The following is a 12220-nucleotide window of genomic DNA, read 5'->3' on the forward strand; positions in this document are numbered from 1 at the left end:
TACAATAATGTAGCAGTGCTAAATACTTATAAATTTTGTAAAGCTTTTGTTGTAATTACAAACTTTTACAAGTAGAACAGAGGAAGCGGTGTGGACATTCCAGCTTTATCTAGGTCACAGTTCAAAGTGAAGATATTGATACGCATTGTCTTGGCACAAGGACTTTCACTGAAGCTCAATTAATGAGTCAAAGGAAGTTATTTTTGAAAAATTTTTTATTTCTTTTTCTAAAGTATGTTTGCTTAATAAAGACATATTACTTTAAAATGTATGATGTCAACAGAAGTTTATTTGTGATGTAACATAAAACATACCAATGGAAATGAGATATATACCGTTTAGATTATCACCCACCTATCCTTATTATAGCCAGTATATAATGGAAACCAATTTTTCAAATGAGCTTAGGCCTTATTATTCTAGTGTATAATATGCTTATTAGATTTTTTGTTTTATTTTGCATATAGATTATAATTCTCTCTGTTTTACAGAATAAAATTATTCATAAGTTATCTAGAATCAGGTAGAAGATACAACTTATCTTTAATTCTGTCTTTTATCTAGGAGGAAATGTGGTAGGAATATTGTGTTTAGCTTGTGAATTATTCTTTCTTTTTTTCTTTTGAGTTTTCAAATCTGTTTTTATTTTACAAATGAAGAGTCACATTCTGCTTAAAAATTCAAGAGGCGTTTTTTCCCAAGATACAAACAAGAGGAAGTAAAGAGACCCAATGAAGGAAGATCACCAGGAGGTTCAGAGATCACTTACAATTTCTTCTTAAAACACTATTTAAAATTATGGGTAACATTCATGTCCATCCATACAAACAGGCGAGAATAATGGATGGTGCAAAACTCAGACACTTTCCAGACTGTTTTCTCAGAGTTTCTATTGTGCCCTTCCCTTCCACATTCTTTATGTATTAAGTGCTCCATGTGAATTATTCTGAACTGAGCAACCCTAGACTGATTCTCAACAAACCTGAAATAGGCGTAAATAATACAGATTACGTTCTGAAATCAGCAATCTAGTCAGAGAACATTTAAGTGTTTGGTATATAAATTGTGTGAAGGGTTCTGACTCTACCTAAAAAAGAACCATGAATATAAATTGTTATTTATGGGTGAAGATGTCTGACAATAGATGCTTCAGTCCTTTATCTAATAGAAAGGAAGCAGTCATGTTAGCTTCAGTGGCTGCGCTGATTGACAGGAGCATAGCGGATATCACTGGACGCTAAGCCATCATAAAAATTTGATTTAGGATGGCATACGAGACTATATGTTCTTTGGCAATACATACTTAATTCTTATAATAGAAGTCTGGGCATTTTTTCCCAGATAATAAATTTAATCTCGCCCAGGCATCATTCACTCATTCAACAGAAGTATATTGATCTCTTACTATGAAACAGGCAGTGTTCCAGGTACTTGAGTTAAAAAACAGAATCAAAACTCTCTAGGCCAGTGGTTCTCAACCTTGGCTGCACATTAGAATCACCTGGGAATCTTTTTAAAATCCTGATTTCTGGGCCTCATCCTCCGGAAATTCTGTTTCCTTGTTACTAATGTTGTGGCCTCACCCCATAACAAAGAAACAGAATTTCCAGAGGATGAGGCCCAGAAATCAGGATTTTAAAAAGATTCCCAGGTGATTCTAATGTGCAGCCAAGGTTGAGGACCACTGCTCTAGGCATTCATAGCTTAGGTGGGAGATATAAAGACGGGTAAAAAACAGTACAATATGGTAAGCACTGTGTAAAGTTTTGTGAAAGCCAGAGGATAGAGTGACTAAGAAATTAAATATGACATTAAAAAAAAGAAAGAAAAAAATCAAGTAAGTACAATAATAGAACTTTTTGAAGAAAGGATATAAACAATTCATGTCCCTCCTTCCATTTTCATGTTTATTAAAGTTATATATAGCCCAGCTGGTGTGGCTCAGTGGTTGAGCATTGACCTGTGAACCAGGAGGTTGTGGTTCCATTTCCAGTTAGGGCACATACCCAGGTTGTGGGCTTGACCTCCAGTGGGGGCCTGCAGGAGGCAGCCAATCAATAATTCTCTCTCATCATTGATGTTTCTATCTCTCTCTCTCTTTCCCTTCCTCTTTGAAATCAATAAAAATATATTTAAAAAATTAAAGTTATATTTGCTTATAGTTTAAAGAGTCAAATTTCCTCACTCTACCACCATTCCCACTCCCCCCTGCCCAAGGCAACCCATTCTCAATTTCTTTAGCTGTATTTCTTTGTTTTAACTCAATATCTCTAAAAATTATACCTACATTACTATTGTTGACTTTTCACATTGAATTAATGAGGTTTTAACATGTTTTCCTCCCTCTTCCTTGAATGCACATGCACACTATCAATTATCTTAATCCTCCTAATAAAATAATATTGTAATTTTAATATGATCAATATGTAGTATTTACATTATTATGATTATGTAAAGCTATTCACAGTTGAGCCATGTAGTATTATTATATTATTATTTTTCCTTGCCCATGTCATATTTTGGTTTCCATGGAGTTAAAAACTACCTTTTATCCAGTTACTTAGTATCCTATGTATATATTAGAAAGTTAATCTCAATTATTCCCCAAACATTCCAACACAAGAGTTATTTTATTAACTTATTTTTCTTGAAAAATATTTTTTGGGCCTTTTGTCCTGAAAATACCTGACTACTTTTCTTTTAGTATTCAGCTATTGTTCTGAGATTCCACTTTATCAATTTCTGAGGGATTCTCTTTAATCTCCCCATGTTAGATCTCCTGGTACTTGGATCTTTGGCTTTTCTTTGTATTAGTTTCCTATTTTGGAGAACCATATTCTTCATTAGTTTTCTGAGAAAGGGTTTAGGAGTGGTATCTGAAATATCTCTCTCTTTTTACTTGATTGAAAGTTTTGACTCAGTATAGAATTATGTGCTAAGTATTTTCCCACAGTATTTTGAAAACTTTTCTCTGTTGTCTTCCAGCTTCCAGCTTCCAGTGTTGACATTAAGAAGTCTGAGTTCATTCTGATTCCTCATTCATTGTATGGGTTAGTGTTCTAAGATTTTATGATGGCAAACCTTGATGTGGGTTAATTGTAATCTTTTCAGTTTGGCACTCAATGTACCCTTGTGTTCTGGAAACTTGTGACCTTCAATTCTGGGAAATTAATGTTTTTGAATATTTTCTCCCCTTTATTTTTTCTCTCATATTTGTCTGAAATTCCTATTATTCATATGTTGGATCTCCTAGACTGGTCTTTTGTTTTCTTTTCTTGTTTAATCTCTTATTTCGGATGTTTATTCCTTTTCTTCTTTATTTTTGGTCTTTTTGTTCACTTATTTCTGGGAAGTGTGTGTTGTATACTGCATTGGTTCTTGTTGTTTTTTTTTTTGGACGGGGGCAGTCAAAAGTTAGTGCACGTGTTAAAATCTGATACCTCTCCCCAAAGGGCTCATCCACTTTTTAAAGAAAAGTTTATAAAAATAAAGAAGCTGTTCTCCCTTAAACAATCAGGCAAAAATTTGATTGGTTAATCAAGAAAGCCAGCTGAAATAGGAAATCATAAAAAAGAGTACACCCTTTACACATATTATTTTAAATTAAGTCATATAATTTGCATTTATTAGTCAATGTATTGATTTTGAACAATGCCTCTTTTGACCATGTATCCATTGAGTTGAATCCCATATTGTCTTTTTTTGTATAAACTGTTATCATAGTGCATCATATAAGAATAAAATTTTTGTAATTTTTTGTAATGAAAAATCATAAAGACCATTGTAAAACAATCTGAAAGAATAAGCCTTAATTAATTTTCTTAATTTTTTATGATTGTATCATCTAAACTGAATTTAACAATTATTAGACATGTAGGGCTATAGAGTCTATAGCGCAGCGGGTGGGCCTGTCGCCTCCTCTGCGTGCGCACTGGAGCCGGGCCGAGCCCAGGCGACAGCAGTCCTCCCCAGCCCAAGGACTCTGCAGCTACAGCTGTGCCCACTCTGGCGCCCGGAAGAAACAGCATTCAGGTGGCCAGTGGCCAACGCCAGGGGCAGGGGAAGCCCCCTGCCGGCTCCCATCGGCTCTCCGTCAGCCCAGCGCACAGCTCCACTGGCTCCAGTCCTCACATGCCGGGAGCCGGTCCATCCTTGCTGTTTCAAGGGACCTGGCATATATGGCATACGGTTCTTAATATGTTTGCTCACCTTCTTGGCGCTGTGTTTTAACCAAAGTCACCTCTCCAAGAAAGGTTGAATCCCCAGGTAGGGATTTTCCCCTGAAGTTAGGGAGGGAATAAAACCCCTCAACTAAGTGCCAGGCGGGTAATTAATCCCTTTAACTACGAACAATCATGCTTAAACTACATAATCTTTTCTCCCTGGAATGGAGATAAGAAACGCCCTAACCTTTGTAATAGAGATTGATAGGATTGAATCAACTGGTATAAATACAGTTGTAACAAGACAGAAACACACAGAACTTAGAACACAGAATTCAGAAGACAGAACTCAGAACACAGAAATCAGGAGACAGAATTCAGAAGACAGAAAGACTCAGAACTTAGAACAGAATCAAGAAGACAGAATCTACACGGAGCCTAGAGACAGAAGAACTTTGCTGGAGAGAGCATGCTGGAGGATCCTGGAGAGGGACTGGCCTCGGAGCCTAGAGACAGAGCCTAGCGGGAGAACATGGCAAGGGATCCTGGACTGAACCTGACTACAGAGATTGGCAGGAGAACCTGACTGGAACCTGGACACTGAACCTGACTGGAGTACCTGGACAGAACCTCTCTGGAGAGCCTAAGCAGAACCTCTCTAGAGATCGAGACCAGAACTTGGCTGGAGATCCGGGCTGGAGATCCTGGCTAGGCTGCTGATCAACTGAACGCTGTCTCCGTGTCATTCCTTCTTCGCCGACTCCGTCCACACCTTTGGGGACCCCTGGACCCGCTGGGGCTGGACCCCGGCACTCACACTTGGCGGAGAGCTGTTGAGAAACCTGCCCCAGCACCCCTGAAACCAGGAAACCCACCTCCCGGGGGCCAGAGCGCCCCACGGACAGCGCAGCGGGCACCCAGCTTGTCACCGAAGCCAGCCACGGGAAGTCCATCTCCTCCTGGCCCGCGCGCAGGCCCAGCTCCCGGGCAGCCGTGCGCCACCTCACAGCGGTGTGGGCCCCGGAGAGCCTCAGGCAGCCTGGCTCCTGGGCAGGCACCCAGTCACCCTCCACCGCAGCCCCCCACGCCGGCGCTGCAGTCACAGGCCAGGCCGGGGGAGCAGGGACTGGAGCAGCCCCCACACACCCCACCCCCGCGCCCTCCTGGGGCCCACCCAGCGGCGGATGGCAGCCTCTCCAGCGCAGTGCCTACTGCCTCCCAAATAGTGACGGACGCCCATGCGAGGGTGTCAGATCCGCTTGGCAGCGTCTCTTCTGACCTGCACTCAGACTCAGACAGCGAAGACGTGCCCGGCCGCCTCTGGTTGGACATGGACACGGATACAGAAAGCACCGCCCTGGGAAGAAAGCCCCGCCGCGGCCCTTCCTCCCGGAGAGGGAACAGGGCAGGCGGGCGGATCTCTGCAGACCCAACAGGGAGCAGCTTTCCAGGCAGAGAGCGAGCCTGGCCCCGCAGGACTTCGCCTGTGCGCCAGCGGCAGTGCTGCCACGGAAGCTGAACCGCCTGTGTCTCAAGGAACTTGGCTTTCTTTACGTGGGAAAGACATCACGCCACACACACACCAAGCAGGCCTAGAGGAGGCAGCCCTCTTGCCGCTCTCCTCCCTTCAACAGTGCGGCCCTGGCGGCCATTCGGGGTGAATCAGCAGTGGCGCGTGACTAGTCCCTTTAATAACACATTCACTGTGCAACTGGCCTCCTCCCCGCCACTTGGACCGTCATTCTTGCTGCAGAGTCGTTGGCATGAAGTGTGGTCTGTCTCAACCCTCATACCATGAGCGCCGATGGTGGCTGCTGGGTCCGCCACCTCGGCCAACTGGATGTCCTGTGCCTTGTTGGATTGCCAGGATGTAGAAAGAAATGTACTGTTCTTTAAAAACTATGTAATTGCTACTTGATAAGGACCGACATTATTCTAGTTTCATGTTTAATTTGAATTAAATATATTCTATGGTTTATATGAAATAAAATAAAAATAAAAAAAGGGCCACCGGTGAAATACCACTAGTCTGATTGTTTTTTCACTAACCCGGTGAGGTGAGGGGAGGGGCGGGAGGGGGGGCAGAGGGCGAGTCCTGAGGGGCTCTCGCTTCTGGCGCAACCCACTCCGGGGACAGTGCCAGTCTATAGTATAGACTGAATCCCTCGTGAATGGGATTAGGATCCTTATAAAGAGACTTCAGAAAGCTTCCTCACCTTTTTCCCACAGAGTACACAGTGAGACACTGAATCTGCTGGCCCCCTTATCATGGACTTCCTCACTTCCAGAGCTGTGAGAAATATATTTCTGTTGTTTATAAGATACCCAGTCTACAGGTTTTTTTGTTATAGTAGCTCAAACTAAGACATGCATCATTTTTAAATCTTTTTAAACATCGAGCTTAGTTTTAAAGAATATTCAATATATTTTTTACGGAGGAGAAACCAAGATGGCGGCATAGGTAAACACCGGAAATTGCTGTCTCACACAACCATTTCAAAAATACAACTAAAAGACAAAATGGACATCATCCAGAACCACAGGAAGGCTGGCTGAGTGGAAATTCTACAACAAGAAGGAAAGAGAAAAGCACACTGAGACTCAGAGGAGGTGCGGAAGTAAGTGCAGAGGTACGGAGGCACACGCAGAAAGGGCTGGCAGCTGAGGACACAGTTGTCTTTTTCAATTGGGAGGGAGTCTCAAGCTCCTGACTGCTCTGAACTCCAGTTCTGGGCAATCCTCTGGGGACCCAGACTCATACAGGAGAAACTGGACAGTCTGGCAGCGGGCGGAACTAGAGGGCGGCTTTCTCTCAGAGGTACTTACAGCGATTACCGGGACACTGAGAAGCTGGGCCTCTTAGGGTAGGACTGAGGAGCAGCCATAGCTGCTTGCTCCGCCCTGTTGATCCCCTGATACCCAGCCCCACCCAAGCTGTGTGCAGAGGCTTTTGCATATGGAAGGCCTAGCCCTTTGTAATCTGAAAATTACCTAACAAACTGCAGCTGGGTCAGAGAAACCCAGAACTTCCTAAAGAAGACCCAAGGCCCCACAGCAGCTTGCATTGCTTCACAGCTGGGCTCCTGCTGGGTAGCCTCAGGCAGAGGCTAGATTAGCACCTCCTTAGAGATCCAAGAGCCAGTGTACCCAGTGGTCAGAGGGGGACCATCCAGATTACAACTCCTCAGATCCATAAGGGACACCCTTAGGGGGAAGACTCAGTGAGCACCAAAGCCCCACTGAAGCAAGTCTTGCCCCAGAAGGGTGTCTCTAGCACGGAAGTTCTCCCACTGCAGACACAGCTGATTCTCACAGCCAATTGGCCTGGAGGTCAATTCCTCCCAGTGATACCTACAACAATCAAAGCTTAACTACAACAAGACTGTGCACACAGCCCACAAGGGGGTGCACCAAGAGTGTCCACCTCAGGTAATTGGGGAGACTGAGCCACTGGGCCCTATAGGACACCTAGCACAGAAAACCACTCTATCAACACATTGAAGCATAAAAAATGTGGAGACAAAGAAAAAGGTCACAAATGACAGAAATGACGAAAGCAAACTACTGGATATAGAGTTCAAAACCACAGTTTTAAAGTTTTTCAAGAATTCTCTAGAAACCACTGATAAATTTAGTGAGACCCTCAAGAAATCTAGTGAGACCCTCGAGGTTATGAAAAAGGACCAACTAGAAATTAAGCATACACTGACTGAAATAAAGAATATTATACAGAGATCCAACAGTAGACTAGAAGATTGCAAGAATCAAGTCAAAGATTTGAAATACGAAGAAGAAAAAACACCCAACCAAAAAAACAAAAAGAAAACAGAATCCAAAAATATGAAGATAGTGTAAGGAGTCTCTGGGACAACTTCAAAGTACCAACATCCGAATTATGGGGGTTCCAGAAGAAGAGAGAGAGCAAGATATTGAAAACCTATTTGAAGAAATAATGACAGAAAACTTCCTCTACCTGGTGAAAGAAATAGACTTCCAAGTCCAGGAAGTGCAGAGAACCCCAAACAAAAGGAATCCAAAGAGGACCACACCAAGACACATCATAATTAAAATGCCAAGAGCAAAAGACAAAGAGAGAATCTTAAAAGCAGCAGGAGAAAAACAGTCAGTTACCTACAAGGGAGTACCCATACGACTGTCAGCTGATTTCTCAACAGAAACTATGCAGGCCAGAAGGGAGTGGCAAGAAATATTCAAAGTGATGAATAGCAAGAACCTACAACCAAGATTACTTTATCCAGCAAAGCTATCATTCAGAATTGAAGGTCAGATAAAGAGCTTCACTGATAAGAAAAAGCTAAAGGAGTTCATCACCACCAAACCAGTATTATATGAAATGCTGAAAGGTATCCTTTAAGAAGAGGAAGAAGAAGCAAAAGGTACAGATACAAATTATGAACAACAAATGCACATCTATCAACAAGTGAATCTAAAAATCAAGTGAATAAATAATCTGATGAACAGAATAAACTGGTGAATATAATAGAACCAGGGGCATAGAAAGGGAGTGGACTGAGTATTCTCAGAGGGGAAAGGAGTGTGGGGGGGTGCGGGAAGAGACTGGACAAAAATTGTACACCTATGGATGAGGACAGTTGGGGGGAGGGCAAGGGCAGAGGGTGGGGTGGAAACCGGGTGGAGGGGAGCTATGGGGGGAAAAAAGAGGAACAACTGTAATAATCTGAACAACAAAGATTTAATTAAAAAAATTTTTTTACATTAGTTTACATAATATTTAATTAAACTTTTATTTGCAATAACCAGTGTGACTAGAATAAGCAATTGTGAAATAAGTACAACTGATTTTTAATAAGTATACAACTAGACTGGTGGGAGAAGAAGTTGGTGGAAACTTGTTTAAAACACCTAACCTTGAGGTTTTGAGTCAGGAAGGAGTCCAGTGATAATGAGGAGAGGCTAAAGACAATTGGATTAGGAGGTTAGGGATGATGGGGTCCAGGTCCAGGGAGGACCACAGAATTAGAAAGATGCTCAGTGAGGAGGTTCACTGGAAATGAGTATCTCTGACTTATGATGTGCATGCAGCTCATGCCACTAATACACGGACATGAGTTTTGTGATACGAAAACTCTTCTAAATGAGCAATAAATAAGGTCTAACAACTTATTAAGATCTAACTGTTTAACTGATTTGTTTGTTGGAAAAGTACCAATCCCATGTTATATGACACAACAATTTTTCCATTTCATCTTGAATATTAGAATTAGGATTCATTATTAATTTAGAGGATTAAGGAAAGACCGTGTGGCTGTGGATGCAAACAGCATTTAGAGTGCTGTGTTTTACATAAATAATGTTGATTATCTGGAAACTTCAGCTATAATTTTTTACTTTGTCTTAATTGTATAAAATAAATAGATGGGTTATTAAGTTTATAAAAGAATCAGCATTTGGATTTTGATAAAATTATGAAAAATCAACTGGGTGAATAGGTAAATAAGGCCAATTTAATTTTTTAGGTTTCAAGAGAGAAATGAAAACTTTAAAAAGACTCAGTTTTGTGATTAAAAATAGAGAACAAAATGGAGAACATTATGCTAAGTGAAATAAGCCAGTCAGAGAAAGACAAGTACCATATGATTTCACTCATATGTGGAATTTAATGAACAAACTGAACTACCAGGCAAAATAGAGACAGACTCACAGATAGAGAGCAGGCAAACAGCTCTGGTGGAAAGGGGGTGTTGAGGTGGTAGGTGGAGGGATTGAGCAAAAAAGGAAAAAAACCCCCAGAGAACTCATGGATAACCAGTGTGGTGACTGTGGTATGTGTGTGTGTGTGTGTGTGTGGAGGGGGGCAGTGGTGGTGGAGGTGTAAGAGGGCATAGAGGGCATAAATGGTGATGGAAAAAATAAAATAATATAAATAAAAAGCGAAAGAATAGAGAACAAAATTTGTCAGCAATATAGCAACTGCTATAAACAGTATGTTTGAATTGAGTATTTTGGTTTGATTAGAAGGAGACATGGAGGGAAAACTGAGAAGAAATTGAAATTCATCAGGTAGAAAAGAGGGAAAAAGGGAGTGACAGGTAGAAAGATGAACAAAGAAACAAAGGAAAAAGCAGAGTTGATTACAACCAACATAAAATAATGACTCGGCAATTGCAGAAATAGAACAAGACCTGGCCGAGTGGCTGGAGTGTTGGCCTAGCTTTCTCAGGCCTACAAATCCCGGTCAGAAATGACCAGCTATGGAGCCTGTACACTCATTCATGAAAAATGCTTAGAGGATTTGATTTGATTCAGGAAAAACACCTCTCCCTTTCCACCCCTCCTTCCCCTCCCCTCCCCTCCTCCATCAACTGTACTTGAAGTCACAACTTCAAACTCCCTTTGAGAAGCTTTCCCTACTTCCTCTGACTGAGCTAGGATTGTTAATGGGACCATGTAGGGCAGCCTGTAGATAATTCTATGCTCATTGTAGCCAGCTGGGAAGGGCTGGGGCTTGTCAGAGACTAACATTTGGAGCATTGGAAAGGCTACAGAAAGATGGCTGCAGTTATATAACGAAGGGCCAGAATTAATTTAGAAGCCGGAAGGGACCCTGAAAAAGCAAATAAAAATGGGAATTACAAATGAGTAGATTTTTGCCACTGGTGAAAATCTGGGTCACTGACAGCTGTATTTTCCCATTTGTGCTTTTGTCTGGGACTTTGATTGCACAATTGTCTAATAATAAGTGTTCATCATCCGAGTCTAACAATAGATTTCATTCCAGAATACAATTGTTATATAACAAAAATTCAATGTGTTGGAGAAAAAGTCAATCAACACAGTTTCAGGCTTTGTATGCCTTTGTTTGTAGGGAGTCAGGCATAAAGGAGCATTTGTCATTCGACTTTTCTAGTGCGTTTCCAGCATACTGTGCCTTGGGCATGACACATCAGAGTCTGGTGTTCATCTTTTATTACCTGCCAGTCCCCTCTGGAAAGAGCCTCCATGGAATTCATCACCTACAGTGTTTGTTTCAGGTATACATATAAATACATGTGAATGCATTGGTTGGGGATATTGTGGTTTCCAAGGGCAACTTGAATAAAAAAGTGAGAGATGAGTAATGAAGGGGACCTTCTGCAGGAGGTATGAAGTTAATAATTAAAATGTTATTTACCAAAATACTGACAGCAAAGCTTTCTGTTGTTGTCTGTCAGCTATTGGACTGTCAGTATGAATAAGGGCAGCATGGTTATACTTGTTTTATGTCTGCTTTGGAGAAGTTTGTGATGAAATGCTCTTCTCTACTGCACACTGAGTTTATAAAATATAATAAAAAAAACTTAATTTAGAATTTGCATTTGGAAAGCTCACTTAGTTTTAATAATCATCTCAAATAACTTCATTAGGCACTGAGTTTCAGAAGCATGAGGATGCTATAAAATTTTTATGCCTGTTTTGATTGTTATTAAGAGCATCATCTTTGTTTTTTCTCAAAGTGTTTGTCTCATCCTAATAAAACTGTTTGAGGTTAAGTGATTAAAATTGAGAGCTGTGGAGGCTTAAAAAAATTAATACTCTTCCTCTCACCTTCTAAGTTTTTCTAGCTGGGCTCGTAATCAAATGAACAGAGAGATTAACAGGAGAATATCAAATTTTAATACATGCACGTAAGCATGAAAATTCCAAAACAGTGATGCAAAATTGGGTGTATATGACATTTTGGACAAAGAGAAAAGGTGGAAAAAAGGGGTATTAGTTACAAAAGCGATAATGGGCTGGAGCACACTTGGCAGGCAGGTTATTGTTAGGTAACCCAGAAACAATGGAACGAAGGGCTTATCTAGCTGTCAGGCCTCTGCCTGAAGCCCTCCTGCTTGCTTAATTCAAATGAGGCTAAACTGAACCCTGGAATCTCTTTCCTGAAGCAGGTTTCTTTATCTGACTCTCTTGGGCAGGAAAAGGGGAAGGGCCAAGGTTCTTTCCGCATCTTTTTGTTGTTGTTGTTTGTTTCCTCTTAATAAACAGCTTAAAATCAGTATATTAAAAAGACAGCTTCAGAGTGGCAAAACTTTGGTCCC

The 12220-nt window shown here is 41.3% G+C and overlaps 1 protein-coding gene across 3 annotated transcripts in view; it reads left to right on the forward strand.

Moving 5' to 3' along the window:
* The first annotated feature begins 11108 nt into the window (after nucleotides 1–11108).
* Nucleotides 11109–12220, forward strand: part of LGSN (lengsin, lens protein with glutamine synthetase domain) — a 31028-nt gene continuing 29916 nt past the window's right edge. For 2 of the 3 annotated variants that reach the window (XM_059699639.1, XM_059699641.1), the window contains exon 1: nucleotides 11231–11285. In XM_059699639.1, the coding sequence (XP_059555622.1) occupies nucleotides 11256–11285 (30 nt within the window). In that variant the 5' untranslated portion in view covers nucleotides 11231–11255. Of the gene's footprint in view, nucleotides 11177–11230; nucleotides 11286–12220 lie in introns of those variants that run through there. The other variant, XM_059699640.1, reaches the window with a different exon arrangement.

Source organism: Myotis daubentonii, chromosome 6, assembly GCF_963259705.1.
Source record: "Myotis daubentonii chromosome 6, mMyoDau2.1, whole genome shotgun sequence".
Lineage (NCBI taxonomy): Eukaryota > Metazoa > Chordata > Mammalia > Chiroptera > Vespertilionidae > Myotis > Myotis daubentonii.